The sequence below is a fragment of the Microtus ochrogaster genome, chromosome 8 (assembly GCF_000317375.1).
Source record: "Microtus ochrogaster isolate Prairie Vole_2 chromosome 8, MicOch1.0, whole genome shotgun sequence".
Classification (NCBI taxonomy): Eukaryota; Metazoa; Chordata; class Mammalia; order Rodentia; family Cricetidae; genus Microtus; species Microtus ochrogaster.
In genome coordinates this window covers 38,484,478-38,498,191 of record NC_022015.1, presented here as the reverse complement: position 1 = coordinate 38,498,191, position 13,714 = coordinate 38,484,478, and the positions used below count along the sequence as shown (strand labels likewise).

General features: G+C 47.0%; 1 protein-coding gene across 4 annotated transcripts in view; it reads right to left on the bottom strand.

The window, feature by feature from the left end:
- Kmt5b (lysine methyltransferase 5B) overlaps positions 1-12,975 on the bottom strand; it is a 42,597-nt gene extending 29,622 nt beyond the window's left edge. Inside the window, exon 1 of one of the 4 annotated variants that reach the window (XM_013347934.2) lies at positions 12,674-12,975. In XM_013347934.2, the coding sequence (XP_013203388.1) occupies positions 12,674-12,710 (37 nt within the window). In that variant the 5' untranslated portion in view covers positions 12,711-12,975. Of the gene's footprint in view, positions 1-12,335; positions 12,361-12,673 lie in introns of those variants that run through there. The other 3 variants (XM_026781216.1, XM_005351624.3, XM_026781217.1) reach the window with 3 other exon arrangements.
- Positions 12,976-13,714: the final 739 nt, after the last annotated feature.

Genomic DNA, 13,714 nt, shown 5'->3' with positions numbered 1-13,714 from the left:
GGCCTGCAGACATACACACAGACAGAATATTGTATACATAATAAATAAATAAAATAAAAAGAATTAAAAAAAAAGAAAAAGAAAATTCATGAAACAGAAATTTAACATACCTGAAGTTCTATCAAAAAAATCTGTTCTGAGTTCTAGGAAAAAGCTCAGCAGCAAATCATCATAGCAACAGCACTTCAGTCACTGCAAGCTGCTCTCACCGTGACAGACCATAGATCAACAGCTAAGAACAACTACAGCAGGGCTGATCCACTGTGGTCAATGACGCTGTTGTCTAAACAGGTCCACAGCGTAGGGGGCACTTGTGCCAGGAGTCTACCGCTCACCAGATGCTCCTGAAGGGGACTCTGTTGGAATGGAAGGATTCTGCATAGAAGCATGCTGTACAGACAAAGCTGGCCTCAAACTCACAGAGACCTTTCTGTCTCTTCCTCCCCAGACATAGGATTAAAGGCATGGACCACCACACCCAGCTAGCTTGCTATCTAATTTCATGATATACTGCTAAATCTAGCTTTTACATGGGTGCTAGGGATCTGAACTCAGTTCCTTAGGCATTTTACCAACTGACCCATCTTCCCGGCCCACCTGTGGGAAAACACCAGGAAACGATAAATAATCAAAGAAACTCAAATGGCTCAGTGGATAAGAGGGTTTCTTCATAGGCCTGGCAGCTTAAGTTCCATTCCCAGGACCTATATAAAGGCAGAGGTTGTCCTGACCTGCACATGTGCACCATGGCACAGACACAGTAATAAATTTGGATAAGCAAAAACAAAAAAACTCAATTAAGAAGTTGAGGAGATGGTTCAGCAGTTAAGAGCACTTGTTCTTGCAGAGGAACCAGGTTCAGCAACCAGCACCCACATGGTGGCTCAGAACTGTCTGTAACTCAAGTTCCAGGAGATTCACCAACCTCTTCTGGCCTCCCCAGGAACAGGCTTGCATACAGATTACACACATACGTAGGCATAACACACACATAAATATATCTCTTTAAAAACCCTGAAAGCAGGAACTACACAATACCTGTACATTGATATTCATAACAGCATTAAAAAAAAGATTGTCAGCACATTCTTGTTAAAGAACAGAAAAGCAGTATTAGCAGGAATGTTTCTGGTCAAGCAGGTGTGATGACTTTTTTTCTCAGAAAGCTAAGGGAAGAGAGGAAGCTAGCTGCAATCAAAAGTGTAGTAGGAATAGAGAAGGCAAACACCAGCCTAAGGCAGAAACACCTTTACAGTCTACTGTGGCCGAGCAGACAAGAAGGTAGAGGGGCAGGGCAGGGCAGGGCAGAGAGGCTAAAAGAAACAAGCCACAGAAAGAAGATTTTTAGAAGCCATTGAAGATAGCATTTATTCCTTCAGAAATAGAGGAAGCAGAGTGGTATTAGCATCCACCTCAATTTTAAATAATCATGCTGGCAGGTTACTGTTGTGAAAAGCTCACAAATTAAAAGTAAAGATGTACCACTGGCTTGCATAGGTAGAAAGAAATGGCTGGCTTCAGGAATTCTCTGAATGTTTCATGGACAGCACTTACTGAGAAACTAAATGTGGAAGTGAGACAATGAGGATCCATTAAGTTTAAATGAAGAATCCTGAGGCAGTTGACAAAGACTACAGGAATCTCAGGCTTTGGTCATTTTTAGAATACTGTCTAGAGAGCCAAGTAGACACAGGACTAAGAAATAAGCTGGGGATACCATGTGGTGTCACGGTGCTGATGGTACTTCAAGTCACAGAACCAAATTTGTCTAGGCCTGAGTGTGGATAAAGTAAGTCTAAGAACTGAGAAGACCAACAGAACTGGAAAGATGGCTCAGCAGTTAAGAGCACTAAACTGCTCTTCCAGATGTCCCGAATAATTCCCAGCAGCCACACGGTGGCTCACAACCATCTATAATGAGGCCAGACGCCCTCTTCTGGCCTGCAGGCACACATGCAGACAGAACACTGTATACATAATAAATAAGTAAATCTTACAAAAAAAAAAAAAGAGCAAGGTGAGCACAAAGCACCCTAGGACAAGGAGCAGGATGGAGGCACAAAGAGCAGGCAGGAACAGCAATTGAAGGAAGAGTCATCCTGGGTACAGGCTGCAGAGATTCAGAAGGCAAGTCAGGACAGGTCACTGATAACAGCCCTGCTAAGAAATAAGCATCCTACATGGATTTGTGTCTCTAAACATGCACTGAGGAATATAGAGTATGTACTGAAAAAGACAGCAGGAGAAAAAAGATCAGCAAAAGAAAGAAATCTCAAATGTCAGGAAAGATATATGTAAATTAAAGATTTTAATAATAGACTGATTAATTTGAGATGGCTTTTAGGGTCTAATTTGTTTATTTGGAAGACTAAAGATTTAAATGACTCAATAGTTAAGAGCATGCACTGTTCTTTACTTTTTAAGTAAAATTTATTTATTTATTTTGGTATTTTGAGATAAGGTTTCTCTGTGTATCCCTGGCTGTCCTGGAACTCACTCTGTAGATCAGGCTGGCCTCAAATACCACCTATCTACCTTGCCCTTGCCTCTGGAATGCTGGGACTTAAAGTGCTTCAGAGAGTGTGCTACCTGGAGATACTGGACCACCTCAAACTGGAGTTTCAGAATGCTGTGAACTGCTACATGATGCTGGGAAGGACTTAACCCTGGAGCCCCTGAAAAAGCAGTAAGTGCCGAGCCACCTGTCTAGCTCTAAACTTTAACAACTGGTGAACATGGTAATAGATGCCTATGATCCCAAAACTTGGGATACAGAAGCAGGAAGATTAGTAGTTAAAACACAAGCCTCAACTTGAGGTCAGCTGAACACATAAGCCCCTGCCTCAAAGGAAAATGGGGGAGGGTAGTGATGGTGGGAACCTATTACTGCTGACTTGCTAAATGGGCATGTCAAAGTGCCTCCTAAATATTTATGTTTATATATACAGGTCAGTGTTGCCCTCAACCTTGGGCAGAGAAGTTATTTCTGCAATGGTCAGCACTTAATCCAGAGACTCAAAACTGGTCAAAGTGCTGAGAATAAATGATTATTGAGTGCTCAGCCCAAAATGGGACATCTCTATCAAACCTACTCCTACCTCCAAGGCTCAGAGAGCATCAGAGAAGAAGGGGTGGAAAGAACGCAAGAGCAGGGTGGTGGGGAGGAGTACTTTAAGTGCTGTCTTCTGGACATGATGGAGCCGTTTCGCTCATGAGCGCACTCCAGTTGTGGTCATCTGCACAAGATCAAGACAGCAGCCTCGGTCAGTACTCCAGCAGGCAACAGGCAACACTAACTGCACTCGGTGGGTTACAAGGACAGGGAGGCATAAGGAGTAGAAAGGGTGTGTTGGGGGTTGCTGGGAGGAGTGAAGGGAGGAGTTGGGGGTATGATCAAGATACATTGTTTCTGTGTAGGATATTGCCAAAGAATATATCAAGAATTTGCTATTTAACATGCTTATCTAGCTGGAAGATGATGAAGTCCCAAGAGGTGACCCTACATCTAAAAATGATGCAACTAGGTTCTGAGGAGACATGCAGTGACTGCACTAGGAATGGCAGCATCATTCCCAAGAGGCTGATTCACCAACACTAAGGGACAAAGAGTGAGTGGATCAACAACTGGGGGAAGAGGTAATGTTTTTCAGGTTCTAGTACTAAACAGAAGCGTGGGGGCTGTTTAGAACCAGTATGGAAATTTAGGGAATTAAAAGGAAGGGAAGGTTGCAGGGTGGTAGCGGCACACACCTTTAATACTAGCACTTGGGAGGCAGAGGCAAGTGGATCTCTGTGAGTTCGAGGTCAGCCTGGCCTACAGAGCTCCAGGACAGCCAGGGCTGCATAGAGAAACCCTGTGGGGGGAGGGAGGGGGATGACAAAGGCTAGGCATGACAACCTGTAATCTCAGCACTCTGGAAGCTTAAACAAAAGATCATGAATGAGGCCAGCTATATAGTGAGACCCCTGCCTCAAAACTAGCACAAAATAATTCCAAAAGTAATGAAATGGAAACTTGCAATCATATTGTGCTATGGGAAAAGAGCACCAATCTACTACCACAGGCTCCTCCCTTGAGAACATGACAGCTGCATTTACAGGAGGAGGGACTGTTTTCCCTAAACGACTATAATGAATCTATTTACTTATAGTCAGAAAAAACACCAAAGCTGAGATAGTTTAGCCCATTTCAGAAGAAAGCATAGTTATCTTAGGAAACGTGCTTGTTTCAGGAAGTACACCTGCCCTATGTCCACCAACAATGGACCCACCCAGTCTCTGGATGAAAGTGCAGTGCTGGTCAGTGCTCCTGAGCTGACAGTCTTGGCCCACTTGGAGAACTCTGCTTCCAATTCTTTTTAACTTCAAGATGGTACTTTTTTGTTTAATGTTTTATACAAACTGCTTGTAAAAATTCTGCAGAGAGGGGTGGAGAGATGGTTAAGAGGTTAAGGGCACTGGATGCTCTTACAGAGACTTTAGGCAGTTTGATGGGACAAATACTCGGTTAACAATTTTCTAGGAAGCAACCATGATTTTTTGTTTTGTTTTGTTTTGTTTTTCGAGACAGGGTTTCTCTGTAGTTTTTTAGAGTCTGTCCTGGAACTAGCTCTTGTAGACCAGGCTGGCCTCAAACTCACAGAGAGATCCGTCTGCTTCTGCCTCCTGAGTGCTGGGATTAAGGGCGTGCGCCACCACCACCCAGCAGCAACCATGAATTTATGGCCAGTTCTTGCTCCTGTGACTGTACTGTTGGAAAGCATCCCGTCTGAGAAGCCAGGATACTTGGTAATAGTGTTAGGAAACAAAAGAAGGAAGCTTATTTATTCCTATAAACTCACAGGATGCCTCCACCTACAATGGAGATGTCCCACAAGTGTTTATCAGTACCTACAGTCAAAGAATCAAAGAACAGGTCTCTATACTTGTACGACAAGATACACACACACCAACAAATTGCAATTTCTTTCCAATTTCTATTTCTAGATTCTATACAACTAAGGTCAGGTCTACCTGTTCTGTCAATCAAGAACTCTTCCAGTGTCATACCTTCATCTGGAACCAAGAGAATCAGGTTTGAGGTCAAAAACATCTCTATAGAGCCTCACCTATCACCTTTTCAGGATAATATGAAGGCTAGTTTCAAAAACCATTGATCGTGGTAAGTTGGCTAGGGTAATTTACTCTAAAGAAGAAGGCAGAGGGCTGAAAATGCAACGTTTGTTAGGGTCTACCCTCTGGTACTTGTGACTATTATGAGGAAAAGGTTCTCTGAAGATGCTATTATTAAATTAAATTTAGGGCTTTATAAAAACATTAATCCTGAATCATCCAAGTAAGCTACCCCAAGACTATACTTTCAGGTATCATTTTTCTATAGTTCGTTACTAAGTAACAACAACAGCCCCTTACCAAAACATTTTAAACAATAAACCCCTCCACTGGTAAGTTCTCACAGGCAGCTACAGTTCCTGGCTGCCGATCTAAAGCTGGACCTGAAATACAGTCCTCTCCAAAGTGTTCAGCAGAGAAAATACTGATTGACAGTTTATTTGGGTGCCTGATCACGGTGTTTATGTAAGAACCCCTTGACTCTAACAGTCTCAACAGGTATTTCTAAAATAAAGGCTTTAGTTATTAAAGAAACTCCAGGGGCTGGTGAGATGGCTCAGAGGTTAAGAGCACGGACTGCTCTTCCAGAGGTCCTGAGTTCCATTCCCAGCAACCACATGGTGGCTCACAGTCAACTGTAATGAGATCTGGTGCCCTCTTCTGGCCAGCAAGCATACATACATACAGAACACTGCATACATAATAAATAAATAAATCTTAAAAAAAAGAAAAAAAAAGAAAAAAAGAAACTCCGTAAGAGGCTGGAGAGATGGCTTGGCAGTTAAGAACACTGGTTGCTCTTCCAAAGGACCTGGGTTCAATTCCCAGCACCCATATGGCAGTTCACAACTGTCTGTAACTCCAGTTCCAGGGGATCTGACACCCTTACAACAAAAAACATAAAAATAAAGTTAAATAATTATTTAAAAAAAAAGAAACTTCACAAAAACAAAACACCAAAAACCAAGTGTATACACACACACACACACACACACACACACACACACACACAGTCTCCATCTTCCCACCTGATCGGGGCTTACTCAATAGGAACACCCAATACAACCAGCATTTCCTTTGCTGTATTTCCAGTCACCTCTCCAGAAACAGATACCACTGACCACTGCATACCTGTAAGTGAAGCCTCTGCTGTCCATAGCTCCAAACAGTATTCAATTTTAACTGAGCAAAAAGGGTGGTTCTTGGGCTGTACTTTCAGGGTTATGCTTGAGTTTGTCAGGTGGTGTGTTCCACCAAAGGCTGCCCACCCAGTGGGTAGAAGACCATTTTGAAGTCAAAACAGCTGGAGCCCACACTGGCTTCACCCCATGCTTACTGACAGTGTGACCAAGCATAAGTCACTTAACTGACACCTAAGTAAAACGAAAGGCCCAATTTCAAGGTTTGCCACATAGGCTGAGCAGAAATAACTAATAAAAGTACCTAACTGTTCTTTCCAAGTAACTAGGGCAAAAGCAAAGATGGCCAGATAGAGCCCCCATCTTCTCACCCACAAACACACACACACACACACACACACACACACACACACACACACAAAACGTCACTCATTTTTAACAACAACAAATTTGGCCAGTGAGTTGTCTCTGACAATCTGAGTCTGACCTCAGGGCCCACACGGTGGAAGGAGAGAACCAAGGTCTGCAAGTTATCCTTTAACCTCCACATGGCATGCCTATGCCCACCTCCCACCCCCACCAAAGAGATTTAAAAAAAAAAAAAAGACTTCTACTCTTTATAGAGTTCATCATCTCTACTGCAAAATATCTCAGGCTCAGGAGCTAGAGAGATGGGTCAGCAGGTAAGAGATTATACAGCTCTTGCAGAAGACCTGAGTTTGGATTCCAGCACCCACATTGGGTGTCTAACTGTAACTTCAGCTCCAGGGGGTCCTATGTCCTATTCTGACCTCTGTGGATACTCTCAGATACAGCATAAATTCACACAAACATGGGTAAAGATAAAAACCAAAGAAACAAAGAGGCTTAGCTGGGCATACTGGTCCATATCTGTAATCCCAACTACTTTGGAGGCTAAGGCAAGGATACTTAGGGCTTGAGGCCAACCTACACTACTGAGTGAGAAGCTCTCATAAAATAAATTAAAAACCTGAGCAGGCTTTAGTAGTAGTAAGTTATTTGACTAAAGTAATTCACTTCCAACAAAGTACCATATCCAGTAACACATGGTACACAACAAAACAAAAATAGTCTGGGCTTACCACAGGAAGTTCAATGACAAGGAGGTGAACAAGGATGACAAGACACATGGGCACTATGCAAGACAGCCATGTCTTACAAAGTAGCACCCCACCTATAGTGAGTGAACAAGGACTGTGTGGCTGAGTATCTATCCAATGTCCAAAATGCAGCCATTAGCTCAGATGAAAGTGAAAACCTCAACGTGGCTGCCCTGGCACAACAGAAGCAGTCTCCTAACTAGTATTCTGGGCACTCCACAGCACAGCTTCACTCAAGAGCTGTGCCAAGAACTGGGCGGCACATCATCGTGTGTTCACATGCAGCCCCATAACACATGCACAATGCTACCACTGTCATCCCCAATGTACTAAAGAGAACAAGGCCAGGAGAATTAGGCAAGATGAAACCAAGGTCAGATTGAAAAACTGTATGCTCTTAGCATTATACAAAGAAGCAATACAGCCTCAATGAAAACAGATCTTGGATATATTTGCCCTAACTGTGAAGATTCTAGAACAGAATGGTAATGTCTTCTGCATTCATGGAGTTGAGTCCAGTGTGGGAAGAAATGACTCCATATGCTGTAGTGAGCCGGACAGGATCGCCATTACAAGATGGCGCCGACATCCTGTCTTGTTGGAAATAAACAACTCCATGTTTGGCTATGCCTTTGGGAGCTGCGTGTCCCCTGCTTCCCACATGTGCGGTGGATAAGGGTCCTTGGGCCTATCCCGATGCAGTCTGGTGTCAGCTGATGATGGCAGCCAATCACAGGGCAACCCGTGTGCCAATTCCCTATATAAGCAGCTGCCTTAGTGCTCTTGGGGCCCTCTTGCTTCATGCTCCTTCAACCAAGGGCACTCCAATTAAAGCATGATCTGAGAAGAATCCTTGTGTGGTGGTTGTTCTTTCTCGCTGGTCAAGAAGTTCGCCGCAACATGCAGGCATCTAAATAAGCACAATCTGGTAAGAACTACAAAGATTTGAGGAAATCAAAAGCTACACTAAGAGACTTTAATTAGGAAAAATAAAAAGGCTCATGGTGTGAGAGAGAAAAGCACTCTGGCTATTTACTTCCATTCACTAAACAAGTTAAGAGCCATCTAACTTTGCCTGAACTTTCTAGGACCCTGAGTGAAGCCTGCTTCTGCTTCTGCTTCTTTCTTGAAGGGGAAAGGTCTCCTATGGCCTCTCTATCCCCAGACTCCACTAGTTCACTGGCTAAAGGGTCAAGGACCCTTTCTTCTTAGGGTGTGGGCTATGCTTCTACATACTTCCCATGATGCAACATAAGCGTCGCCTTGAAAACAAAAATACTTTTCAGAGATCACTGAGTCATTAAGACACACCAGATAATTCATCTAGTCCTATAGATCAGAAGAAATGATTCATTCTGCAGATCTGGAATCCATTCACTTTCACAAACATTGCAAAAGCCTGCTGGGAGCTTTCAGGCACTGTTCGTGGTGCTGGAATAGCTGTTGTGGCCATGGAACACTAGAGGGCCCCCGAGAGCTTCCACTTTAAGAAAAAAACACGCTGAGCCACAACTCCAAAGGTTGAAAAGATGAAGGCTCAGTGGTTAAGAACACTTGCTTCTCTTTCAGAGGACCTGAGTTAAGTATCTCGCAACTACATCAGGCAGCTCACAGCCTCCTGTAACTCTCGCTTCAGTGGATCTTCTTTTGGACTCCATGACCACCTGTGCTTACATGCACATACAGATCCACACACAGCACACAGTTACCTGTACCAAGTGTTCACACCAGTATGTGTGACTGAGGACTCTTGGTTCAGCTATCCTACTCTGCAGGTATTCGCATCACAAACAAGAAAGGCTCAGGAGTGAATTTTGCTGTTCAAATAAAGCTGTTCTTAGGTGGCAATGCTGGGTCTCAAACTCTTGTCTAAATTCAGCTCAGGCTGAACCACATACGAACCCTACAGAAGCTGGGTCTGTTTACTTGGTTAGTGTGCCCTACTACACACAAATGAAGAGATGCTGCAAAGATGTAATGGCCAGTAGGAGCCATATGGGGCTTAAATATCACGATTTTCGGACCACTGATGTATGCTAGTATCTTAATTTGAAAAGCCACCTGAACTGCCAAGTGTCTTGTGACACTTCAAAAGATCTAAGACTAAATGAAGTCTACAGGGGGCTGGAGAGATGGCTCAGCGGTTAAGAGCATTGCCTGCTCTTCCAAAGGTCCTGAGTTCAATTCCCAGCAACCACATGGTGGCTCACAACCATCTGTAATGAGGCCTGCAGGAAGAATACTGTACACATAATAAACAAATATTTTTAAAAATAAATAAATAAATGAAGTCTACAGATGAGCTAAGTAAACCAACCAGAGATGTTAAATATGATTGAGGAGGTTCTTAGAAATGGGAAGATATGGAAAGATGGATTTAGAATTCATCTTTAGTAGAATTTAGGACTAGAAGCAGTTTCAGTGAGAATGTCTAGTCATTCTATAGAAAGACCTGTACCATAAATACAATGACAGCAGAGTCTACACAGTACTCTGACTAGTCCCTAAATGATATTTTACTAACAACCCTAGAGAGCTGCAAGGTATCTGTGCACGTCCCATTCCCACACCAACTAGCCCCAACTCAGGGCCTGAGGCAAGAGGCAGCAGATGATAACAGGTGTGGCTGTCCTTGAGCATCATGGGAAGAGAATGGCAAAGTAAAAGGTGACTAAGAGACTCACTGAGTACAGACACTATCTTCCCTCTTCATGAGCCTATTTAAAGGTAATGATCAAAGAGGGCATCCAATCCCTTAGAACTGGAGTACACAGATGGTTAGGAGCCACGGTGTGGGTTCTGAGAACTGAACTTGGATCCTTTGCAAGTGTAACAAGTACTCATAACCATTGAGCCATCTCTCCACATCCCAAACTTAGCACGTTTGAATGGCTGAATTCCATAAATTTATTGTACAAACAAGGATTCCTAGTGAGCAAGTCAGGACCTTGCAGTAACTTTGATTTATGAGTCTTACCACAACTAAATCCATTTTCTCCACTAATATGCCAGTAAAACAGGTGTTTTGTCCACTCCCAAAACAAAGAGGTAACTAAAAACAAGGCAGAAAAAGTAAAGGTTACACCATACACATAAAGCTAGTCTCTGGTGAACAGAGCTGGCTCTACCTGAGCTACAACCACTCCATGCTGTCTCTGCCTAGTTACTCAATATATGCTAGGTAGCCAATAATGTCACCCCATAGAGGGATGACACATGGTCCCTTGTTTTACAAGAAAAGAATGCTCTAGAGCTAACGAAGTCCTAGACCTTCTGAGCAGAGAAGGATTTTGGTGAATGGAGAGAAGGTAAAGTTCACAGGTGACAGACAAAGCACAAAGGAATGGAACCATGCTGATCTATCTAAGAGGATTTGCTCTGCAAGCCACTGGAAAAGTACTAAAGACAGGGAGCTGCTCAGACACTATACAAAATCTGTTGTACAACCCAGCCACATAGCCGGCCCTATAAACCTACAAGCTGACACCTATAGAAAAGAAAATCATTTCTGAACTCACATCAGAGGAAGACCTAAAGGGACTGCCCCCCCACACTTATAAAACCCCTGCTCAACCATACAAACTCCCAGGGCACACCCCTCTCATCTGCATATAGTTCTGCCACCCAGCCTTCCCGGACATGGTCCTACAAATGTGGGGAGCTCAGAGTAGCAGCCCAGTATCGTCAGTGAGTCAAACACGTTTTAGGGAGCACTTGGGAGAGAAAGGAAAGAATCCTTGGAAACGGTTTTTGAAAGAGTTTGGTTTCAATCGCTGAGAAAGGGTGGAGGCCTATTCTCTTGGAGTATAAATACTCTGAAGCTAAGGGTTTTGTTTCTGGTTTTTTAAAGACAATTTAAGGAATACTTTCAATAGCGCTGACTGGATACATTTTGAAAAACTACCAACCAGTCTGACAAGTTGGAGATTAACAAACTATCTCTTTCGTGAGGTGCTTTCTGTGGGGGCCAGCCAGAAAGCTTGCTCCAGCGGGCCACATTCTCCTGGGCCTTTTCTGAAGATGGGTATGTGCTGAGACAGGAGGGGCTGGGAAACTAGCGCAGGTGAGCCTGGGAGAGGGTGTAGACTCAAACACTGCCTGGGCTTTCTCCACTCTAACTTTAACCCCGGACCACAGGGCGCTCCTAGTGAGGGGCTCGGTCAAACCTGCATCTACACAGTAAGGGTGTGAATTTGGCAATTCACTCTTCAGGCATGGACTTCACACACAAATCGACGGGCGTTACTGTCGATTAAAAACAAAAAAAACAAAAACGGAACGAGTAAAAGTTGCAGGGGAAGCGACTTCTAAGAGATCCGTCTGCTCAGCAGACTTCCGACCCCTCAGGCCATTGTGGCACACGGTTTTAAGTCTAGAAAGCAGGTTAAACAGGTTAAAAAAAAAATCTTCACCAATCCAGGCAGTTCATCTTGCCCGCTCCCCTGGAGAGAAGAGTCTCTCAGAGTGAACTCCGTCAGAAAGTTCTTCAAAACGAACTTCGCGTCTCCCTCTCGCACCCCCAGGTCGGATGATCGGGACGACCGACCGGGTGACGACAGCGCCTCCGAGCCGGGCCCCGAGACGCCGCGGGACAGCACCGAGGGGAGGACGCGTACCGCAGAGCGACAGGCTGAGCCTGGAGCGACAGGAAACGAGGCTCGGGCCAAAACAAAAACAACTGAAAGTTCGGCGCGCCAGCGCGAGCAGATTGGGCGAGAAGCTTCGCGACCGCCCATTGGAGAAGAGGCAAAACACAGTCCCCCAATCCCGAGCGGCGGAGCAGCACCCCTCGTGCGGCCGCGACCCGGCCCCCGACGACCGCTACCGCTCCCTTCCGGCCGCCGCCACAACTGCAGGCCGCTCTCACTCGCCCGTTCGCTCGCCCGGCCGCCCCGGCCACGCAGCCCCGCCCCGCGCGCGGCCCGGTTCCCGCAAGCACGCACGCACGCACTCCGCGGCTCACCGCCAGCACGGCCCGCCTTTCGGTACCGGGCCCATCTGAGACCCCCGCAACCGGGCTCCCGAAGCGCCCGGCCACACTTTCCCGTCCCTCCAGAAAATTAATCACCAAAAAAATATTTCCTTAGAAAAAAACTGGAGAGTAGAATCCAATATGGCGGCATGGACGTAGCACCGCCCGCTGCCTCCGCTGTCGGGGGGGGGGAGAAAGGAGTCCGCGGCCGCCGAGCGCCCCCCCAACCCCGCCGCCGTGGCCGTCACCGCGGCCCGCGCCCAGCCCCGGTCCCCGAGTCCTGACTCGCAGCGCTGGGCCACTACGACCTCACAGACCTCGGGCCTCACCTCCGCCTCGCGCGCAGCCGCGGGGTCTGGGAGGCATCCGCCGGCTTCGGGGCTTCGCGTCCTGCGTTCTCGCGCAGCGCCGGGTGCCGCCTCCGGTCCCCGGGTGTCCTCACCTCATAGCCCCCGAGCCTCGCTGCCGCGCCGCAGACGCGTCGCCGCCCCCGGTGAGCCACCCGGACACCGCCCGGGCTCGGTGGAAGGACACGAAAAGAAGTCCACGGATGACGGCGGAGGGACACCACGCAGGCTACGAGCGTACGCGCTCCTTTGCCCCACGCCAGTCACCGCGATGGCTTCGACGGAATTGTGAGGGAGGAGGCGAGAGACGCCAGAGAGAATGGAGTTCCGCTCCACAGCACCCGACGGCGGAGGCACAGGAGCGATTTTCCGAGAAGGAGCCGCGTCGTTGGCCGTCGCTGCGCCTTGAGGCGGAGGGATCGCAGCGAGAGTCGTTCGAAGATCCCTCCGCCCGGCTGCCCTTTAAATCTCGGTGGAGGCGGTGTCGCCGCGCGCCCGGTGGGCGCCACCTAGTTTGCCGGCCGCTCGCTGCCCCTCGGGGTCGGCTCCCGCCCCCGTCCCGCGCGCACCTGCACCTACCAGGGACAGCTCCCGAGCCGCGATTTCGGGGGACAGCTACCGGCGTGCGGCGCTCCGGGCCAGCTGTGCCTCCGGGGTGCACTGAAGGGAGGCGGCCGGGGATGGCGAGTTTCTTTGTTGTGGGGATGGGTGTCGTTGTGAGCAGAAACACCCTTCAAGACCATGTGGGCCACTGGAGCGTTACCACGCGGGAGGCGGGAAGGAGTTGCATTGGGTCACCCGTGTTGACACTGGCTGCTCCTTGAGCACCTACTGAGTGCCAGCTTTTCCGCGACACGGCCACTCCTCACCCTCCTCGGGCTCTACCGGCGCGAGGAAGGAGGTTTGGTCCTCAGGGAGCTTAGGGCGGAAGATCCGGAGTGGCTTGCACCCACGCCTGGGGTATGGCGAAACCCCACCCCTTGGATCTTGCAGTCGGATAAGGGGTGTCACGCAACAATAACG